This window comes from Rhopalosiphum maidis, chromosome 2 (assembly GCF_003676215.2).
Source record: "Rhopalosiphum maidis isolate BTI-1 chromosome 2, ASM367621v3, whole genome shotgun sequence".
NCBI lineage: Eukaryota > Metazoa > Arthropoda > Insecta > Hemiptera > Aphididae > Rhopalosiphum > Rhopalosiphum maidis.
The window spans coordinates 32,416,469-32,442,421 of record NC_040878.1 but is presented as its reverse complement, the minus strand read 5'-3'; the positions used below and the strand labels follow the sequence as shown (position 1 = coordinate 32,442,421).

The following is a 25,953-nucleotide window of genomic DNA, read 5'->3' as shown; positions in this document are numbered from 1 at the left end:
CTTCCTACCAGGAAAATTGTTTACATATATTTTAAAACTGATAAAGTACATCATCACACATCTGAAAATAAAATTAATTTGTCCACATTTTCCGAGAGATTAATGAGAACATTTTGGTATCATATCCTGGTCAAATTTCGAAATAATACGGATGGCTTTGATGATTTGATCTAGATAATCGCCAAGTGTCTTCTCTCGAAAATTTTAACAGTATATATAAGTATGAGGCAAAAAGGCCAAGTCATTAAAAATAATGTAAGAAATTATCATGATAATTAAATTAAATTGTATAATATATGAATCATTAAAATATCAATTAACCAATTAAAAACACAACTAACCAATTTTAGGTGTATTATATGTGATTCATTATAATAATTATTGTATTTTATAAATAGTGATTTAGTCGTTCAGCCCTATATTGTATAATATATTAACATTTAATTGTATACGATTATATGTAAGTAAGTATTTCAAAATTAAAACATATTCATAAAACGTGAAGTATAATGTCGATTTATATTACACTTATGATATATTTTGATTACTTCAATGTTCATCAAAAATAAATAATTTTAAATATTGACTAATGTATTGAAAGTAAGACAAATAACAATATATATATTATTTTAATATATTATTATTTTTATAATTTAATGTTAAGTATATTGTTTAGTACATTTTTTCTTTTTTATATTCCCATATTAACGTGTATTACTTAATTTTGTGATACTTTAGGCTTTCTAACGTTTTTAAAGAAACTTATATTATGTCTTGCTAATGATTATTATAAAAATTCCAAGACTTAGAACTTTTAAAATGTAACAGTGGATTACGATTAAGATTATCACACAAATTTTGAATACTTATTTACTTTTATTTCTAGTTTAAAAATCATTTAAAAATTCAAAAAATATTTTATAATTTAGTAAAATTAGTGTCTTTATGTGTGATGTGTAGTAAGGCAAGAGAATATTAATACCTTCAAGTTTTAAAAATGCTCTAAGTACAGTAGGTTCGTGCTTATTAGACTCACTTTAGAATCAGACCATTTGAATCTATTAAGTAGTAACTAAATGAGTTAATAAAAGGAATGACCTCTAGAAAATAATAAAAATGCTAATTTAATTAAAAAATATTTATTAAAATTTAAGTTTCTATTCTGTTAAAATTAAAATTAAATATTGTAATAACTTAAGTACTTAATTTTTCTACCATACTTAAATCACAGCGTTTATTTATTGTAATATGAACAAAATGACAACAGAAACATATACAAATTTTCACAAATAATACGAGGCGAATCATTTATTAAATAAATAGTTTTTACTTCTAAAAATACAGTAAATATTGAGTTATTACTATAAATCTACATTGTACTTTTAATTTTGTCATGATTAATGGTCAGGGTACCTAGTTTAGCATAATTCTTTTAGAATTTCACGAAGATGTATTATTAAATTTAGTTTTGGATCAAAACAAATTTTCATAAATATTTATTTTAATATTAGTATTTATAGTTATGCTAAATGCTAATACTATAATTAGTATTTAATAAATTAATTTAAAAATACTCTTAATTTACATTTGTTTTATTTTTATGGTATTTACATAAAAATGTATCTACTTTTTTTTTAAATTCTTATTAGTTATAAGTAATATTTGTAGTCATTAACTCTAAATAGTAAACATTTCTTATAATGCTCTTTTTGTTCCTGCGAATAATTTATTATGGCTCTTGGGATAATTCATTTTCGTTGAGTGTTATTTGACGTTCAAAATGTGTAAAGCGACAGAATATTACTCAAAAAAATGTTTAGTACTCATAGCATTTATTATACGTAATTATTGATAATTTTAATAATACTAATTATTATTATTAGCTATTACACTGAAATAGTAATTTTTCATTGTAACAAATTGGTAAGTTTAATATTATAAGATATTAAATTCCTCTGAAAGGGTGTCACAAAAAAGATAAACTATTATAAAATTAGGTAGAAATCAAATGATATGGGATTTGCAAAAAAGAAATTTTAATTCAAATTATAAAACTTAAAATTTAAAATTGTTTTCATACTATTTATTTTTTGGGTGGAAGCTAAATCTTGAAATCCATCTTCATGTACTATAAGGATTAAAATATTATTACGTTTCGAGGTATAATCATATAAAAGATAATAAAATAAATATAAATTGAGGTTCTGAACGAAGGTATTAAATGATAAGCACATAAAAATTTACCATATGCATTTAGAACATAGACATTTTATGAAATAATTTTTAATAATTTATTATTAAAAAAAGAAAAAATAGATGATATTATTATTTAGTAAAATATATTGGATAGTTATGTTGAATGATTCACATAAAATAAAACTAAAATATGTCGATGAAAAATGTTTAGAAATATAGAAATAATGGTGTCTGATTAACGTTTTAATCAAATTTCGGCAACTTCATCTGACATAAAATATAGGTAATTATAAGGTTAATTGTATTACGTATAAGAATAAGTAATAAAAACAAAAATGTATCCAACTGATGAAAACATAGATAAAAGAATAACTATAATATTATGAAGACGCGTTTACATTTTAGTATACTGTAAATCTTATAAGATATATAGAAAATTAAACACTTATTATAGGAAAATCTGCAAAGTTTGATAATTACTCTACTCCAAATCTTTAAAATTAGAAATTTAATAAGTAAAAAGAATGATTTAATAATAAATAGTTTAATACATATAAAACAATTAATATAATACTTAAAATTTATTTTCATAAATAATGTCGAATTAATATGCATAATGTAACGAATTTAAATAATTAAAATAAATATGGTTTACATTATTGAAGACTATGCAACAATAACAAAATGTTTTAAGTTAATAATAGTATGGACGTTTAAAAATGTTTAGTTGACAGGGATAATTTTATTAAAATACATATTAATGGTTATTACAAATAATACAAAGTACAGTAACATGATCAGTTGGCGTATTTCTCCAAATAATAAAAATATGATTTTTGAGTATTTGAGTTACACGTACTTATACTGATATGGGTTGTCGATTATCATGATAAATTGAATTATTTGGAATCACCTATATTATTACGTATAAAGTAAGTTTTTTTCTCATTTGATAGACAAAAAACACTTACCCTTATTTTTTTTTTTAAATATTTTTATTTTTATTTCACTTTATTGAATCGTTATAGTAGGTATTTGTTTCCCATCTATCAAGTATAAACTTAACTTATTTACAATATAAGTGATTGATTAATATAAAAATAACTTCAGAGGTATTTAATCAATCGAAAAAACCGAGAACAATGCTGTTTATATAAACACACGTTTTAATAATGTAAAATAAACCATACGATTATGTTCTTAAATATTCAAGTGAATTTAATACAAAAAGATATAACCTAATATAAATATTTAGTGTATTATTATAGTTATTTATTTAATACAATTAACGTCAAACGCTTTTTTTTACGGCGGTATAAGCAAGATATAAAGTATAAGTACTAACATAACGATATTTTGTGGTTAGATATATAAGAATATGTAGTATAATATAACATCTAAAAATAAGAAAATATTTATATATTATTCAAGTGATTTATGTGGCTTTCCTCAATATCATAAAATATTGTAGTTATTTGTCATTTTTAATAGTGAGGCATTCATCATAGACAAATCAAAAGTTATAATATATATATTTTTTTATTATTATTGTTTAGCTTATGTAGTAAAAAACTATTAAACTCGGAAATTCAGTCAATATGTTAAATTTACAATAAAAATTAATGATATAAATTAATACATATTTCTCAATGTGATATAATTTACCAATTATGCCATGAAACAAACAATATTAATATTCATTTTATTACCTAAAAATATACCATATAATTCACGTTTTAAAATTAGAACCAATTATAAATTATAAGTCATCAATGAGAGAGTCTAGACCATCATCATACTGTTATACTGAGATTATTTATATATAAATATTTATTATTATATAACTTATAAATTAAATTGGATAACTTAATATTTCGTTGAAAAAAATTATACTTTCACAAATATGTTTTTCTTATATTGAAATACATACCGTAAATATGATACATTTTAAACTAATTATTACAGTCCTAGAATTTAAATATCTTAAGAAAGTCACATTTTAAAAGCGTGCCAACCTAATATGGTGTTTATACTTAATTTATGAGTTAAAAAATTAAATCGTTATAGATAAATAGGTGTAATTGTTATAATAATATTTTTGACAACTGGTATATTCAGTGCGCGTGTTTTTAACGAGAATTTTCCCTGTTTTATACTGACGTATGAATTCGGTTCATTTTTGTTATTTCTTTAGATAATATATTTAATTTATATCAAAAGATATTGTATAAAAATTATTTTTATGCTTTTTTCAAGAACAAAATTATGATTATACGGCGTCTTGGATATGCAATTTAGCAGCACTGTTGTCGTGGTGGACATTTCCCGGGTTTTCACAAGCAAGATACTAACTAAACTATACTGTGTATCTACTGTATTTAATGTTTTACCTTTCTATTGGGTAATATTCTCGTTAAATAATTAAATAAATAAAGTTGTTCAACTGTTCTATAAAGTTCAATATTGAGCTTAAATAGACATTTGATATTATACGTACTTAAACGATTAACACAATGAACAACACGTAACAAATATGCTATATTGTCGATAAAACAGCATTATCTAGTAGATAAAGTTGATTTTATTGATAAAACGATACAAAATTAAATAACTGCGTTTATTTACATAATAATTTACGATTATTTTATTTATTAACAGTACAGCAATTAATCGTGGGAATTGAGCGACCTCCCTACCAACTTAGCCTGAATTTCCATCATATCATATTTACTGATTGTACGTACTGTATTTATATTTGTACAGATTGTAAATAATAATATTTTAAGTAAATCAACGAAAAAAAAAAATAATAATAGGAATGAAAATTGTAACCGACGAAAATACACATCGAGTGGACCGAGTTGGGATTAAAAGTATCTTATTATATAATATGTAAAAGTTATAAAATAAATTTTACTTTTCTTAGAGTACATCAATAATTATTCATATAAGAAACTACAAAAACCGGGATAAAAATATATTTTGTAAAATGCATTTACTGATTTCTGAAAATATAACCCATTTTATCCTATTTAATTGTAAATCGTGTCTAATGAGATTTTTTATGGGTAATAATATATACTGTTGTTTTGTACGGTTTACTAGTAGTCTGAGCTTTATTACTTAAAAACCTTCGGCAATGACTGCAGACGGTGATAAATCGAATTTCATTAACTTGGTAGTTCTAGTGTAGTAGCAGTAACAGTGTAACAGAGACGAACCTTTTTTCACAGACAATGAGTTAATCTTGAACCCATGACCTTTTGTATGAAGTTGACATCGAAAAATGAAGTATGTAAGACTTGGGGTAGGATTGTCAATTGTGACTTTCTCCCCTTTCGTTATATGGGGGTGACAACGAAGACACAACGGCAAGAGATGCTTCTTACTCGGTAACTCAAAAAAGTAACCGTTGTATAAGGAAGTGCGTTTAAAACTGGCCTCTTTTATAGACTTGAAATATATCATTTGTCACATCTTATATGAAATGAAATGTCATAAAACTAATTTGTCATGAAATGTTGTTTCTAAAATGTCAAGTATTAAGTTAAATATTTTAATTTCAAAGAGAACTTGAGTTTACTAATTAAAATTGTTATATTTATTTATATGTGTAAATTAAAAGGTCAACACGGTACTATGTTTTATATTTTTATTCCCAATGATTCAGCATTAAGAATAAATATTTATTTTCAAGAATATCACTTAAAATCTATGTAGTTCATGTATAATAAGCAGCTACACAATGATATAGGATAACATATATAAGCATGGATAACAGATCAATTTTTATTAAATAAAACCAAAGAAACATTTTATTTAATAATCGACCCAATAACCATGTTTACATCAAGATAATCAGATCCTAGAAGATCACGAAGACCAACTATAGTTAATAACATCTACAACTACAATATGAGAATTTTAACGTTGTAAACATTAGTATGTTGACATAATTACATTAAAGAAAAAATATTATTATTATTAATAATATTATTTCAAATTTATGTTAAAATCTATTCATTATTTATCATTAACTTTAAATAACAAAATGTATCAGCAAAACTTTCATAGTTAGAAAAAAAATAGCTTTGAAAATATTTTGAAACAGAAATCATTAAATAAATATTTTTAAAACTTATATGTATAGCATTTAAAATTGATATAAATATAAAAAAAAATTAATGTATGCTGTTAAATATTTTATTTTATTAATTTAAAAAAAAAATTATTATGTTTTTATAAGGTTCTATAATTGTTTTGACAAAATGTGTTTTTGGAAAAGTATAAAATTACCCTCCACCCCAGCAGGTGTCATCACAGACAAAAAGTACATTAGATCTTTTAATGGTAAATTCGTCTAAATACAACTTATGCTTTTTTATGATACAATGGTATATTTTGTATAAAATAAAATTAAAAATATTAAAAAACTTTTGCTGGATTTAGACAACAATTGTTTTATGTTTACAATATTTATATTTATTTAAAAATTTTTTAATGAATAAAAAAAATGAACAGTATAGAAATTTTCAAGGAGCAACAATCATTATTTAGTATTTTCATATAATTTATATGGTCTAAATTATGTTTAAAATTTACTATCGATAACATCAATAGTATTAACTTTCCCGTTTTAAAAAAATCTGTAGTTTCAATAATTATATAAACTTCAACTTTAAACTTTAATTTTATTTGTTAAAAACCTTGTGAAAACAAAACATTTGTTGAAACAAAAAAATAAATAAATTAAAAAAAATAATAATTATATAATATGGAGATTATTCTTATTTTCTTATTTTTTTTTTTTTAAATTACAATATGGTATACATAGCTGCGAGTAAATGTAAATTGGTTTTTTGATTTAAGGATATTTCGGCGGAACAGGAAATTATTTGAACAGAGAAGAGTTTTGGATGTGGGAAGTGAAAAGTGTTATTTTTTCCGTACTACTTAATTTTGGACAGTACTATTTATTATAGTGACAATTTTATGTAATAAAAAGTTATTTTTATATTTTATATAAAATACTAGAAAGAAATGGATATACAACACTGGTTGGTTAGAGTTAAAGTTGTATAATTTATGGACTGTTATTATTGATATTCATAAACAAAAGTATTTTATATCTATACATAGGTGATACAATTCGAAAAACTGATGTAAATGGTATAATTAGAACTTAGAAATACCTAAGTATATTTATTTTAGCTGTTACTCCTTACTTAATTCTCTAATATTAACTACCTAATTGTTTTTATAAACACTTAAAGTTTCCAGACAGGGAGTCTAAACAAGTTGACATGATGCAACAGAATGTGTCATTATGTCGATTCAGTTTATATCAGTACAAACCATCGTTAGATAATTGGCATATAATAAATTGTTCAACTTGCATACTTAGAACAAACAAAATAGTTTGAATTAATTTTGATATATCTAGTATATTATATAACGTAATATATTTTGATAATATTTATAACAAAATAAATAAATATTTTTAAGTAGAGATACTTAGTAAAATTAAGATACTTATTCACGAACGGTTACGTTGTAATGTCTCGAATTTAATATGGCGTATGCTTAATTTGTAGGTACTGAATTAGATTTGTTTACTATTTGGAGGTGTTAAAGAGTAGAAAAGTCCTAATACAGTTCAAAATAATCAGAAAAAAAGAAACAGCGGAGAACGATAATATTTAGATAATAAAAATGTAATACAATGTTTTACATCATATAACTATTGTTTAAACAGAAATTTAAAAATTATTGAGATTAATTTTAAGCTATTTATACCATGATATTTTTCATATAATACTAAAATATGTCAGTATTTACTAATAAGTTTATAATAATATAATAATATGAAATAATATTATACTTATGTACCTGTATACAATTATTATTACATAGCATAAGCATTAAGCAATGATTTTGATATAAATTAGTACAAAATAATAAATAACTAAAAGAAAAAATAAATTTAATAAATAATACATTATAAAACATAAATAGGAGTGTATTCTTTTTTCAAATGCAATGCTTTATCATTGAAATCAATTTTATTACTAATTTATCACTTACAACTGTGATCTACTCAAAAACTTAACATGGCAGATTGACTTTCTAGTTTTATTCAATTAAAAAAAAAAAAAAATTATGTACAATTCCATTGAATTTATGAACTTATTGTAAATTCGTAATAATATGCTTAATTAGATAATGTTGTTAAAAGTGAGGGTTTATACTGTAAATATTAAATTTTGAACATATAGCTTATTATCTATAAACATTTAAAGTTGATATTAATGGAGTGGGTCATATAATCTGCTAGAGTACTCTTCTTTTATAAGCTACTAATGCTTATAAATAACAAATAATATAATCTTATATGTTTGATATATGTAGAAAAAAATTGTAAATTTTTTATTTTGTTATAATAATGGTATAGTTTTAACTTATAAGTATTTATTACAATAGTAATAATAATAATAATATTATATTATTACAACATAATCATAACTGAAAATTGAGTGTATCATGTTAAAAATTTAGTCACGTGTATCATTTGAAATGTGTTTCAGTGTATAATATAAGTGTAAAAGTAGGTGAGACTTGGATAACGTTAGAGTTACTGTGTAGAGTGCCAAGACAGGATTTTATTTCGATTTTATCGAAGTAAGGAAAAAACGTTATTAAATGCCGTGCATTTTATTTTTTGAATTCTACTTGCCTTCTAAACATTTTTTATTATACGCTGTATATATTTTAACGTACACGCAAAAGCTTAAACGTTTTTTACGATGAGCGTTATATACATATGTGCGTATATATAACGCATACACAAATCTACCAATGAGGTAAGGGAGGAAACAAAGGGTGCACCCATGTTTTAGCAGTCTAAATAATTGTATAAATTATTTATGAGCATTTTGGACATTTCTTATTTTTATCGTAGATTTATCGACTTCCCGGACAATTTTATTTTGTTTATTTAACACGTTATATACTTGTATGTAAATAATCTAGAATAGCGACTCCAAAAAAGTATTTATTATTTTAGTAAAAGTCACAAGTGATAAAAATAATTCAACAATGAATGCGTTTCAACAATGCTTATAATATTATAATCTTGAATCGTTCTTTCTACACGTATTTTAAACGTGACTTGGTAAAATATATTTATAATGAGTTTCGTTTACAATGTAGGTAGTAACCCATCCACGTAATTTATAGTATTTTTGGGAAAACGACTTGATAACTATTACAATTAAGTCGAATTTATTATTTTATACTGTTAAAAGTTGCAGGTATCCTAAATATTATTATGTTTAATGATATACTTAATTTACATATATTGTATTTGGAATGTATGTTATATTTTGAACTGACTCCTAGCGCTTAACGTGTCGTGGACGATTCATAGTTAGGTTAGGATCAAAAACTGAATCGATGCGGACATGCGAAAACATTGATATTGTGTTAAAGTAGTAGAAAATAAAGTAAATAAGAATGAAATTCATAAAACACAAGTAAATATACATAGTATGATAAAACATATTTTAAAGAAATGTTTATTTTTCGTAAACACCCATTTATATGAAAAAAATATACTTAATAAGTCATTATATTTTGCTTGGCTTCTTTGCGTTTAGAACATTTTTGAAGAATATTGACATTTTTTTTTGAATACTAATATTTTAAATAATAATAAATCAATAATATTTATTTTATTAATATAAATTTATAAAATTAGCGTAGGATTGCGAAAAAGTTATTTTTATATAGCCATAGTATTGTTTGATAATTGGTAGCTATTGTTAAATTGACCTTCTACAATTATTTTTCTCCTGTAATTTTAAACTACTGGGAAACAACGTACCGATGTGTGGTGGGGTATCATTTACACTGCTAAACTTTTGTAACGAAAAGCTGACGTTGTAAAAGTTCGAACTCAAATAATTTATATATTTATATATATAAATATATATACGTATGTGTGTGTGTTTACAGTATAGGTATATATTATATTAAAGTTTGAACTGCACGTTGTTTAAGGCATATTTTATTATACAGCTACCCGGGCTAGAGAGGTTAAAAAGGGAGATAAAGCTATCACAGTTAAATGGGAAATTACGATCACTTTTGGGAGGACAGAAAAAACACAACAAGTTGAATGAATGGGATTAATCCCTTCAATTGTTTGTGGTCGAGGAGTGAGTAAATCCATAGTTTCACTCCAAACAATATAATATATGTTACACGAACATATACGAAATTGTATTTACCATATTTTAACTACTATAGCAATAATTTATATAAATATTATAGGTGGATAGTTTTGTTTTTACATAATGTTAAAATTAAAAATGATTTCCTCCAATGAAGGTGTAAAATAAAATTAATGTATCATAAAACATATTGATAAGGAGCTAAAATTATTATATAATAGATATTGTGAAATAATTATTTAATTAATTTATAAACCCGTACAGATGCATTTTTAAAATAAATTTTATGACCATTAAGTTATAATACAAGTTTATAATATGAAAGTATTTTTTTTAGATTTATAGCATATTTTTTTTTCTAGAAGAACATAACATCAAAGAGTTTAAATTAAAAATTTAACTTTGCTGCTTTCATCATTTCTATGAAAAACGTTTTTTTTTAAATATTTCTGGTCATATAAAGTAAAGTTAAATTAGTTTTTATTTATGAATCTTCAGGTTAGCTGTATGCTTTTATTTTCTATTATTTATACGATATGTTGATCTAATTTTTTATAAGAACTTCGTATATTTTATTATTAAATTAGATATAATAATTGTTATGGTATAATATCATAATATAATATTATTGTTGTTAACGTTTCAATTACTATCGCATACTATAGAACGGTATGAATATAAGTTTGCGGTATAAATAGCTTAAAATTAATTTAAATAATTAAAAATTCCATTGTGTATAGAAAATAATAATATTATGATATTAAGTTTCAATTTTTTACTAATAACTTTTTTTTTAACATATTAATTTATTAAAATAATTATGAAAGAAAAAAGAACCGTTATTTTTCATTTATATACTTAATTTTATTAAATTGAGAATGCTTAATGGATAAACTATATTTTTATCAATTGCAAAATTTACTATCCATTGTTCATAAAAATTATTTAAAACAATTATTTACTTATATCATTTGTCTATTCATAGTTACAGCTAATTACTGAAATTAAACTTAACGAATTGCAAGAGGGTGCAAAACTTATCGCTTTACACCCACTCTAAAATACCCGGATGAGCGAGTTCCCGTCGCAACCTAGTAATTACGCCTATGGTATGCGTGCTGACTAAATAATAAATATATACATTATTATGTAATTTGTGCTTCGACAGATGGAAGCCAACGGTTATGGAATAAGTGATAGTTAATGCATATTAAACAGTTAAAGTACCTATCTAGCCATCTATGGAATTCATTGTGTGTGGTTTTTATTTCTATTTGTCACATAATGTTATGCAGACGTTTTAAAATATGTGCGATTTATGTTTTAAACATTTTATTAAAACTTTTTTTTATCAGTGTTCTTACTTTACAATGCATTATTTCGTATTTTATTATAAATATTATATTCATCGGTAAATTAAAAATGGTGCAAATGATCATATAGGTAGGTATGTAAAAATTTCAAGGTCAAAAAATGTAAATTAATCGACCATATTATATTAACGTAAAAAAGTAAAAAAAAAAATAAATTATGAATATTTTTAATTCATGATTATTTTGAATATTTACCTAAAGAATAATTTGAGGAAAAATAATCATTAGAAAAAAAATGACTGGTATACAAATAAGTTAATTTTAAAATATACATAACAGAACTTACAAAAATACACCTTTTTTATTATTACTTCTCCCCCATGATGTATTTCCGGTGAATAATTTTGAGAACATAAAATAATTTTCAAATTTAATGATGGTAATAAAATATTAATTAATTATGGCTTGCACAAATTTTAATTTTTTATGTAGTTTTAGGCATAATGATACAAGTATCCACTAAAATGTCACAAAGTATACTACACCACACTATCTTATTTTTATGATAAATAGGTGTATTTATATTTGTGCTATGGCTTCATATTATCTATTATTAAGTAGTAGGTATACATATTAAGGTATATAAAAATTTCTCTATACCCTTTATATTTTATAGAATATAAATGTTTTATGTTGTGTTACATAGACGTATATATCTATATTTTTAACAAAAGATAACAGAACATTATCTATGTTGATGATACGAGTTCCTGGTCTTTATTTTTTTATGATGTTTAACCTTTTACCCTTATATTATATATATGTAGTAATATAATGTTTATATAAACGAAGTTTATTAGTAGGTATTACTCAAATAGGGTTGATCTTTACAGCATGTTATTATGTGTTGTGAATTCTTGTTGTTTGTTTGTATTATTATCGAAAAATAATAATTATTTCAAAATGTGTATTGTGAAATGTTTTGAATATTGCAAAAATTTAGAAACACTTAAACGATTAGACTCATATATTTTTAAAAACCTTTTTTATTGTACGTAACAAACATTTTATAAACCAAATCTCTCCTCTTTAAAGGTATTTAAATTAAATTTCTAAAAGAACTGAAACATCAGTAAAATAATTTCATACATTAAATATTAAAATATTATACTTAACGGTTTTTTATTTTATTTAATATTTAATGTAAAACCTACTTTAAACTAGAAGTATTAAATTATAAAAAGCATGTAATGATATTAAATTTATCTATGAAATATTTTATAAAAAAAAATGTGTAAATAATTGTAAATGCTTATTTAATAATACATAAATTCATAAATTATAATACACTATTTAAAATAAATATACAGTAATTTGTTTTAATTTTAAATATAAGTAAAGTAGACAAGTAGTTAACCGCTTTACTGTACAGTTGGAATCAAGTATACCTCGTGTCCTTGTTTTTGAATATGTAGTTGTAATGAAAATGTTAAATTTAAATTACTACACATTTTTTTTCATTTTTTTTCTAATTTATTCATGTTTTCTTAATTATAAAAAAAGAACTGTGCATTTTCTACCTTGAACTACAAACTAAATCTAATTTTGTACCAGATAGCATATTGAAGTTATACATTAAAATTTGAAATATTTCTACTACTTTAAAATGCAATGAATAAAAAAAAACACATAATTGTACCATATATAAATTAATATATTCACCCTTATATTTAGAATCTAAAAATGTATAGGACTAGAGTGAATCATAATAAATATAATTAGAACAAATATGTCTATATTGCTAGATAAATTTGAAAGATAATAATAAAGTATTTAGATTTTAAATTGTGTAATTATTATTTATTTAAGGATTCATGCAGATAAAAAAAAAAATAAAATATAGTATAAGAAATTGTCAATAAAGAAATATATATTCACGTAATTTAAAAAATAGTATCATCCATTCGAAATCCAACGTAGGTAAATAATACAACATAACAATAGTGATTAGATATAAAAAGCCAGCTTTTAGAATACAAATGTTGATGCTTTATTTATTATAATTTTAACAAAAGCTCAGTAATGAATGGAGGAAGTGTAAGAGTGAGTATTACGCAGTGAAAGAGATACACGGCGTTGAGCTGAGAGATACGGACAGTCAAACAATATGCGAGAAAGATCATAGATACATTAATTAAGGTGCCGTCTTACGGATAGGCGAGTCATTGAATGAAAATTGAAAAGCATATATATATATATTGTATAGTGGTAAATGGTAATCAGGTAATAATGAATGACCCGTACGAATATAACTAAAATAAACAATACAATTCATAAACGAGTTAAGATTTATAATTTATAAGCCACGGCTGATGTGGAGCACGGTGTACGGTATATTTCAATGTTTGAATAATATAATATAGAGACAAAATTAGCATGCAGATTAAATGTAGTTAGATATGAAGATCAGAATAGTAGTCAGCGCGGCATTGTAAAAAAGGGAGAAAAATCGTGCTCAAGGAGTTTACGATGATGACATTATTATATCAGTATTACAATGGATGTAGATTTTTTCGAGCGATTTTAAATTTCATAACCTTGAATTCTGCCTGATATGACTGACGGAAACTTGGAGGAGATTTATAATAGAATTAACTCGGTACGGAGAAAAAAAAATATATTTATGCGATAATGTAGTTAGGGGAGGGACGGGAAATTGAAAGAATTATCGATGTAAAATATAGGAGTCAAGATGAAGTCGTTGAGTAAGAAATTATTTAAACATTATTGGATGAGAAAGAGTGGATTTCTAAATTTCTAATATGATCATTTCAATAATCATCTGAAACGAAAAAAAGAATATAATTATTGTGTAATTGATATGTAAATATGAATCGGAAAATAATGTCGACTGTTTGATAACAATTAAAATTTAGATTACCTATCATGATATTATTCGGTGCTATTTTTTTAAATTACTAAATCTAAACATTATTTGATGTCTTAAATATTTATCGTATACTTATTTTTTTATTGAAAATTACATTTAGGTATTAATTTGTATGTCAGTTGTCAATAAATTGGAAGTCTACATTGAATTATTACTGAAGAAATGTATCGCTATAATTTATAAAAATAGGAAATTGACAATATAACTATCACATATTTTTAATAATATTGGATTATGAGAATATTTATAGAAAGGAAACCGTTATTTTGTAAGTCTTGAGTGAGCTATAGGTATATTCAAAATTAAATCATTTTGAAAAGTTAAAAGAAAATACTAAAATTGCCAGTTTTTTAATAAGCTGATTTAATAAACTGTAGAAATAGTTATTTTTAAAAAAAATATTCATATTCACATTTTTTTGTTATTACCAACATTTTAAAATGTATCGTGTTTTTTTTTTGATTTAAATATATAATTAACTCATTTATTTTTGATTAGTAAAAATAAAAATGCATTGAAATAATTTATATCTACCAGGAATTACTTGCTTTATATTAACTTGTTGGCATTGTTGGCATTAATCAGTATTTATTTACGTATATCTAATGAGGTAGAACATATTTTAGATTTTGGGTAAGTATTATTTAATTGTGTTAAATATTTGATGTATATTTATCAAATACTCGGAAAAATAACTTTTAAATAATAACGACTTCGTTAATCTTGATTCGTTAGTGAAAATAATTAGTTGGTTTATCATAAGGTTTACTTTATGGTAATCAAAGGTTATGCATTCAAAACTCTATGATGTATACATTAAGGAGCCCCTATACGCCATACAAAGCATTAACAATTTAATTTGTTAATGGAGAAAATGATGTAAATACCTATATGGTAATTTTATTTATTTTAACTTAAATAATATCATGTTTACCATATCTGTAAGATTATTAACAATTATTCGTAGTGTAATTCAATTCATATTGATAACATGGGTTTATGTTGAACACTGCAACTATATGATAATATTAGACAGTAAAGGGTTTTTGAATAAAAATGATTTACAATAACTATTAAAATTACTCAATCACATACATTGTTCAAATGATATTACATAATTTATATATTATTACGATAATAATATTTCAAAATAACCGTTTTTTTACCAATTGATTTAATTATTGTTGTTCTATACATTATAATTATTATTAACTTTTACAGAATGCATTTTATATTTATATTTTTCAATGAAATTTAGTTGTTTTCGATATTACAGTACATTTTTGATATATCATTAAGATTTACGGAACAGTTATTTGTTTGTATTATCATTTATTAAGAATTTTTTTTACAAACAATACATAATATGGATACTGAATACACTTATAATTCGATTATTTATATACAATTATATTTTTTATTAAATTTGTGTTTAATCATATGTTTAGCACTCGACTCTAGCTGAATCGTTCATTGGAAATATAAACAATACTGTTTAGTACTTCACGCAAGGCATTCAATTTGTAAGCGGTACAGAAAAATCGTATACCTAAATAGTAATTTGCAATTCAATTATTTTATACAGACATGATATATTATGTAATAAATCTAGTTGTAATAACATTAATTATAGTTTAAGAATTATCAACTTTGTGGTTAAATATTCGTGTTTAAATCAGAATCACAGGAAATTAATTTATGGAGTTTTAGACTAAATATTATTTAAATGTTCTCTGATTGATCCAAATTATTTGCGCATTATCGTGAAAAGCCATAAATCAAATACCTATTATATATTTTTTTTTATTATTATAATACGAAATCTGATTGAAATCGTTGTTGAGGTTTCAATATCTGTCATCAGCATTTATAATGGTGGTACGAATCTCTTCGTGATCGGACAAGTGGTTATGCACACATATGCATATAGTATATCAACAGATAGTTAGAGAAAAAATAGAGGTATTTATCCTGTAAAGTGTGTTTTTGATTAATAATGATTGTTTTCAGGTAATGTGTAAGTACGTAGGTATATGCACTATGCATACATATATCATGGTATTATAATTATTAATAACTCCATAATAGTTTTAAGACATTTGTATCGGGGTTTCAATTTTATTTCTTAAGTATTTACGATTTTAGACTCTGAATGAAGGAATGTATTGGTATTTTACAATTTATTTTCCACGTTTGACAGATTATTTTGTACTACACCAATTTATTCTTTCTCCCACTCCTTACCGTCACTGTTTCTGCTTCTCTTTATAATAAATTGATTTTAAAACGTATAAGATTTATTTTCATTTTCCTCGTGTCTTTGAATCAACATTTGTTTTTATTCATCTGTATATGACGCTCGATATACATAAACGGTGGACGGGGCAGGGAATTATGATTTATAAGATTTGTGGAGTAAAGGAGCGTGTCTATTCGTTCATTACAAAATACCATATACCCTAGATGAATCACATTTTTTTTAAACTTAATTGGTGTAAAACGAAAAAATGATTTCAAACATAATAATGGCGTTTAATTTTGAATACTCGTGTATTATACATTTTACAAGAAACCAAAAATTAAAGTTCTAAATGACGCACAGGTACACCTTGTCCATATACTACCGGTTATATAAACTTCAATATTTTGTGCATGGCAAGATTTATGCACATGCAACGATTTATTCGATGTTTTCGCGTACCTGTAAGGCCTGAGGCCAGCTGCAGCTGTTGTTGAGATTGGCGGCAAGTCTGGTGTCGGAGCAAGGTAACGCCAATGAACCTGGCGTGTACTGGGCTGACTGCACCGAAATTATTGTTCCGGTCGGGCACGTTAGCGCCAACGATTGGGTCTCGCAGCCCACCCTGTGATATGTCCTCAGCGTCCCGGTTAATAATGCTGAAGAAAAAAAAAGACCAAACCTCAAGACATTAATATTTTATTTAATAAATTGTTATAGTTATTTATACATATTTTTTCCACGAATAGTAAAAAATAATTTAATGTCGTGTTGCAAAGTATAATGATAGATGAGCTCGAAATAATGCTCAAAGCAGGCAGGTAGTTAATTATACCTACTTTTTATATTATATCTATATATTATTATGATTATTATGTATATGATATATATGCGCGTGATGTTTATGTGCCGAGAGTCATCGGCTTAGGATGCGTTCTCCCACAGGGGTACACACGAACTTTTGCGTGTGACGTATCAATATTTTGGGCGTTTCCTTTTTATTTACCTAATGGATTTGCGAGTAGCGAAGGGTGTGGGACTGTGTAGGGTTAGAGTGGGAGTTATGCCATTGCTATTCTTCATCGCGCTCAGTTTCGTTTCGATCCATTTTCACTGCGGTTTCCGTTCTATTTGCTCGGTTACACAATAATGACTACCAAACTTGTCTGGCCTTACAAAATTCGAAAAAAATATACATATATATAGTATGTACATGAGTAATATACATATTATATTCTAAGTCATAAAACTTATTTACGAATAAATATAAATACTTTCTAAGATAAAACACTGTTATTGACGATACCAATTGTATTCGTTACAGATGTATATTTTGAATAAAATTATGCATTTTTTTTGAATTCGAATACTGAAAACTTATTGTTTATGGTTTAATAAATTTATTTTTATTTATTGTTACTTTAAAACAACGTTCTAAACTTATATTACATTAAATAATATTGTTCGACACAGTTTGTAGTAATAACTCTTACATATATATGCAAAACTAATTTTCGAAAATAGTTTTAATACTATTTTGGATTCACAACAAAGCAGATACAAATGTAGAAATTATGATTTTATTTTAGTTAGTTTTGTATACCACCATGTTCATTATCAAAAAAGTGTTCAATTTTATACGACTTTATATTATATATATATTTGGTAGATATTTTAAAGGTGATTTTTAAATATTTTTATTATTAAATCAAATACAAAGGAAACTACTGAGAATTTAAAAAAGGTAATAAGTGTATAAAAAATAATTTTAGTCATAATTCAAACTTAAAAAATTCAAAACCCTGATTACGTCTATGTATTTAGTATTTACTATAAATTATAGTTATATATACTACATCATAATATAATTCATACATTACCATCATACATGAATTATAATATGTGAAATATAAGTGCTGAAATGAAATAACTACATTTTTTTTTTATAAGATGGATATCATTATTTTATTCTAAAGCTTTTTTTTAAAATACATGAATTATTTCATAACATTTCTAAAAAGAAAAATCATGAAGGTATATCAGGTTTTTACAACTATCCTTACATATGCCTATTATCTTTATTATTATAAATTCGAACACCTATTAAAATATTGATTTGATAGTAAGATATATAAATTTAACTATATTGTGTGTTGCATTAAAATAACTATTTGAACAAATAATAAAAATAGAATGATATTAAGCCTTTATCCTGTGTAGATGTGCCTAGGAGATTGAAATAAGACGACAGGCAAAAACCCAATCTTGTTTATCACTGGTGACAGTTGTATTATTGGTATTCAAATTAACATACCTATAATATAGGCTCGACATCTAAATTTGGTTGTCTTTTGGTTATAATGTTATTTAATCAATTCAATTCTAAGTTTAAGAATACTCAAAATTCAGATAATGTTGACATTATTTTATATTTCAATAGAAAATTTAAATACTCAATAGGTATAAATTCTACTTAAAAATAAATTATTGTGGAATTACATGAAATTACTAAAATTGAGGTATACCAGTTCAATTTGAACAGTGTGACTTGGTGTGTAAACTCATTAAAACTGAAATTAATATAAATATATAATACATATGTCATAGATTTTATTAAGGATTTTAACAATTTAGCCTATATTAATTCATTTTATCGACATAATAATATACTATTATAGTATCAATAAATTAATACACTTAAAAGTACCTATACTTTGGTTGTAATTTGTTATTTATTTAAATTAATACTATAGGAGTTACAACACGGCATTGCTAAATCGTGGTTATCGAATAATATCAATTATTAAAATAGTCAAATTAAAGTTATATTTATTTTAATATACTGTATATAGGTAAGTGTATTTATAACATTATAACTTGAAAATAAAAAAAATAAACGATTTTAGTATAGTATTGTATTTTATACTATATGCGTAAAAATTGTAAAATGTGTTTTATTGTTTTATTTTTTGTAAATGAAATATTTACTACACTAAGTTTTGTATCTTTAAACTTTTTTTTTATTGCATTTAATAAATCACTTTTGTTTGTAGAGTCTTTTAGTAAGAGAATTATGTGCTTTTAACATTTCTCACATAATATTTATATGAAGTTTAAAATTTTCAAACAAAATTGTTTCTTTTTAAATCTATGCACTAGTAATATTATATGTACATTTTGTAGGTGTAAGGTGTAACGTAAAGCCACAACTTATAAAAAATTCTAAATCATGATAAAATATTTTTGATAGTGATATCAAATAACTTTCTGCAGACAAATAATGTTTACAAGTGTTGACCCTTTGATCATATAAATCAGATTTTTGTTAGAATATAATAATCTATGAGTTGTGGGTAATTTATTTTATTTATTGACGAGATATGTTGGTACCGGAAGTTGAAAAAAAGGTTTACCATATTTTCGACATTTATGTCCCAAGTTCAATAAATATCAATAATCAAAATACATTGCAATAAATAAATACGTATCGATGTGTACGATAATAATAATATTATAATCCAGTATTTAACATAATATGTTACGAGCCATTTATTATTTTACATTGTTATATTATTTAGGTAAAATATTCTAGTTTTATGAAAATAGTTTGATATAAAACATGATAACAATAGTGTATATTATTTCATTTGTTATAAGATACGTATTTATCTATGTATAGTTTGCTGATTAGTAATAATGATGAGTGGTTTATAGTATTACTAATATTGCAATATTATTCGTCAAATTAATAAACATTAAATCTTTATCATCAACATTTTTCGTTTAGAATTAGAGTTATTATAAAATAATCAAATAATACCAAATAAATCATTTAAAAAAGTCTTAAAAATAAAATAAAAAGTTTTATCTTAATTTGAAAATTTAGGGAGAAAAAATTGTAAAACTTACCTGTAAAATTTTCAAATAATATTGTATTGTTAGTTCAGTATACATAGTCATTATGACCGTAAAGCAATTAAACATTATTTGAATGTATTATTTACGCTTTTGAGTTTAATATTATGTAACTTCTGTATTGTAGGTATAATATATGATAATTAATTATACAGACGACATTTTACAACAATTATACAATATACATAGGTACCTTCATCATTAAATTAACTTATTCAAATATCTTGAAATTAAGACAGCTTATTTAAAAAAGTTTTTTAAACAAATTCTACATAATCAATCAATTAAAGAGATTTATTCAAATTTCAAATATAATTTTTGAGCGTGCCGTTTAACATCCACTTTTATAATTTTCACTACTTATACATAAATATTGTAGAGCGTAGGAATATGTAATTGTTGTAATAATATAACGCATATCTTACTAAAAATATTAAAAATGTTCTACCTAACTCATAGGTTCAAGTTTTTAAATACTTAAAATACAGCAACAATTGGATAGGTAAAAGTTTTAATACCCAGTTGTTTATCATAACTATAAAAACATTTGTGTTTTATGATTTAAATTCAAGCTAGTAAAATACATAGTATAAACAAGTAATACATTTTTATTTGTATGAATTATATTGAATTTAACAAATATTGATTTAAAAACCATAACAGCAATCAAAGTTTTGTGTTTGATTTAACATTATTATGAATTATGTTTAAAAACTATGATAGTAAGCACTAACCAGTGAGTGTCATATGATAGAAATATTAAAATTATTTAAATATTTTAAACATATTTAAAAAATTATATTGTCAAGATTTAAGTGTCTTGGTATCATTTTTAAAACAACGTAGGTAACAAATGTTATATTGGCATATTGTTAGTGTTATGTGACAATAATAAATTAGTTTGCATAAAATAAAAATATAATATATAAAGTAATTACAATGATTTTCATATTTTTATAAGATTCTGGTTATTAAATAATTTAAACATGCACAATTATTATCTATAGCTATGAGAAATTAGTTATGCAAGTCCATTTTTGAGGGAAAAAGATATTATTTTTTATAAAATACTACTGTATTTCATAAAAATGAAACAATTAAGAATCAGCACATATTTAAAAATTTAATGAAAAATTACACAAAAAAAACATATATTTTAATTTAGAAACTATATTTTTATATTAAGTGTGAAACTTTCAAAACTTTTTTATTTCCATTTGCGGTTGCTTTTTAAATTTATGGCCAATAAAATTAGAAATATCTTTGAGTTAATGCTTAAAAAAAAACTCGGTTAAGATATCATTAAAGATTCTAGAAAGTAGAAATTAAAATTAACCTATAAAAACATTCTTTTAACATTTAGTATTTAAATATTCATTTAATATAAACAGTTTTAGTGAAAATACATTGGTATAATTTTGTATAAAATATACATTAATATAATTTTACTGTTTATTATAATATAATTATTTGCATAGCTCTTTAGATAATATTATAGGACTTGTTTTGTTAAAATAAAACATAATAATAAAATATTTCTGTAAATCTAAAATTAAAAAAAATAATACGAATAATTACAAATAATTAAAAAAAAAATAAGTTCATAAATAAATTTTCATTATTTTTACTAATGTTTCCCAAGTGTCGATATGCTAAATTTTAATATATGTATATAATAAACATTCTGGTGGATTATAACAGCAGGAATCTCATTTCGGATTATCCTTTGCACCTATATATTATTGTATTGTTTCGGTGGTCATAAACCAGACAACACGAGAGACTACCCACTCTACCCCGTCCGGCGATGGTGTTAATTAAATAAATACAATTAAAATTGTCATTCCCTAGCATGGTGGGATTCGGGATTTAAAAAATAATTTATTATATTACGTTTTGCGTATACTGATGTAGTTTTAATGTGTATATTTAAATAGATTAAACATATATTATCACAGCAAAACCTCTTTGAAAGACATATGAATAACTACTATGTCCACCATATGTTTTATGAAAGACTTATTATATTTATAAATGATAATTTAATACAATTAAACGCAATTGATTGACGTATAAAAATTTAAGAATGAAACTGACGTCTATTAAGTACCTACCTATATAAATTTGTTCTAATTAATTCAACGTGAAACGAATATATTTTTGTCCGCTATTTTAATTATTTTAGAACTATTTTACCTTCCTACTATATGGTAACAGTTTTAGTTTTAATTGGTTTAAGATGGCCAAGATGGGCTTTATATATTTGGGATATGCGTGACTTAGTGTAAACAAGTGAGGTTTTATTTCACTGATGGTACCGATATGGCCCTATAGGCCAATATATCCGAAGTCCAGACATAGTTAACATCTTAAAAAAACCCACAATCTATATGTAAATTCTCAGTGATCTGTACATAGCATGTTAAAATTTGAGCCAATAGGAATCAACAAAAAATTGTTCAATTTTAACATATTTTTATGGTAAAAGAAAAATTTAACTTGAGGTAAACTCTTAAATTATAAATAATGAATAATATAGATTTAAATAATATAAACGGTTTCCTATTTTTTTTTTTATAAAAATAAATTCCTCAAAAAATTGTGATAAGAAAATTCTAATATTTATACATCATAACGATTAATTCGTTGAAAATATACTTTTTAAATTGTTCAATGTTTTCCCGGGCGTTAGAAAAAAATATATAGAAAAGTTTAAAAAAAATAAATAAATTTAAGCAATCACATTTTTAACCGAGCTTAGTTCATTTTTCAAATGAGTTGATTTATCATTGCTTTCAAATGTAATATCATAATACATTAGTATTCTGCGGCGAAGTATTTAAATTATATACATTTTTTTTAAGTATTTTGTTCTTATTCACAGATTTTACCAATCGTTTAAGCGATTTGTTTTAATTAATATGCATAACATGTTTCTAAAAAATTATAATTTTTTTAAAACAATATTACTATTTATGTACATTATTTTTAAACATTAAATTATTAATTTACGTAATTACTTTTTATTATTAATAATTAATACAATTTTGTATTTATAATTAAATTATTTTTAAAGTTTTTAGTTCACAATTGCCAAGTGTTCCAAAAGTATTTATTTTTTTCGATTAAAAGAGTAATTTAAATTACATAATATTACTATTTAACTATAATTTTAAAAATCTTTTTTTTTCGCAGAACTAATGAATGTATTTATCGAATTATATAGAATAAATAAATTAAATAAATTAAAATAAAGAAGATGAGAAAATGGTTACTGTTCTGATATAACACGGTAGATATCGAATGTCGATTGGATCACATTAATCTAATTGAATTCAATACCATTGTTTATGAAAATCGTTTCTATAACGGTCTATATTAATAAGTATCTTTGATGTTATGTTTTTTAATATAGTTATACGGTAAAGCATTTTATTTGACTATTATCTATTAGTAATATATGGGATTGTATTAGTTATTGCATTTGAAAATATCATCGTGTGTATGAAATATAATAATACGTACAATTTTATGTTCCCACAAATAATATTTTTTAACTATAGTAAAATAATGAATATCATTATTTAAAGTTTAAGTATGAAATTTGGCCTAAATTTGAACTTCAAGTAACTATAAAAAAATATATATGCTTAACCGAATGACTATCACACTATGTATTGTTGATTTTTATTATCCATATGATGTAGGATTCAAATGTTAGCATTCGGTTAGGATTAGGTATTTTTAGTTAGGTAACCTAGTATTATGATTTATTAATAAAATATTGTAGTTTGAGTAATAATTACAGTAAAGAAACGTAATTAGTGTTTGGAAAATTAGTTGGTACGGATTGTTAATATTCATCAAATCAAAATATTATTCAAATATTAAATAATAAATAAAGTTTATTATTACTATTATTTATTAAGTGGATCGAACTATTCAGTATTATATTAATTAAAATAATAAAAAACTTTTATGTATATTAAACTTTTGTTTAAAAAAACGGTTATTAAGCCTCGTTGTTTAAAAAATTGTATTTTCATTGTATTTCACTAAACTATTTTAACTTATTTTATCTTAAATTATTATAATTATAATTTTTACAACGGGATTAAGTAGAAGAGATTTTTTTAAACTTATTAATTTTTTATTTTAGTAACTAAGCATTATTATTTTTATACAAATTTAAAGGTTTTCACAAGTTGGTTTGAAGTCTTAAAGATAAGTTAAGAAGCCATATTAATGTTGTTTCGTCGGTGGAAGTTCGACCGGAATAAATAATTGTAATATTCAAAGTAAAGTGGAAAACATCGAGAGAGAGCGTAAATTGTTTTGGTATTGGTTTTGCAATAATATGGATCTTTTGTTTTTTTTTTTAGTTTGTATGTAATCACTTTCCTGGTTGAAGAAGTGCTCTAAAAGTTTAATACAGGTTCTCTATACATCGGATTTGGACACAGGTGTTACTTTAGAGAAAGGCCGTTTTGGAATATCCCCACAATCTTTTCTAGGAATATGTCGAAATAGACTAAATGACAACCACAATCCACAACCAGTAACAGTATACTCAGTTAGACCTGAGGGATTGACCCCCGCCGGGAAGTAAAACATGAACTATTTTACGATGTTTTAATAATCCTTAAGATATGGAATTTTCCCTGATTACTTTTTGGTTTTTATGTCATACACAAAATGCAGTTTTAATATCAATGTTTTGATTAACGAGTAAATATAATTCTTTTGTTTTTGAACAAGTTTAAAATGTTGTTACTCAATATTCTTTCGTTTAAAGAGTAAAACTCCGATAATATTATTAATACATTTTGCGTTTGATGTTCTGTAGTAAAATATTTATATTAGAATTTTCTAGACATGATATAAGTTTCAAAATATTTTAGTTTATTTTGAGATATTTATAGAACTTAATTTCGACTTTTTTTTAGTTTTGACATAATATATTAATAATATTTTTTCTTAGTCAAAAGGTTTAGACATTTAAAACAATGTACTTTAAAAGATATTCTTACATCAGTTAAATATTTAAAATACATATTTAGTCACAGTTCGTTTTTAAAGTCGTATGAAATTTAAATGAAAATTAACAAT

General features: G+C 23.5%; 1 protein-coding gene across 2 annotated transcripts in view; it reads right to left on the bottom strand.

Moving 5' to 3' along the window:
* Positions 1 to 25,953, bottom strand: part of LOC113552170 (protein eva-1 homolog C) — a 210,682-nt gene that overhangs the window by 43,396 nt on the left and 141,333 nt on the right. For both annotated transcript variants that reach the window (XM_026954903.1, XM_026954904.1), the window contains exon 2: positions 17,392 to 17,588. In XM_026954903.1, the coding sequence (XP_026810704.1) occupies positions 17,392 to 17,588 (197 nt within the window). The remainder of the gene's footprint in view (positions 1 to 17,391; positions 17,589 to 25,953) is intronic.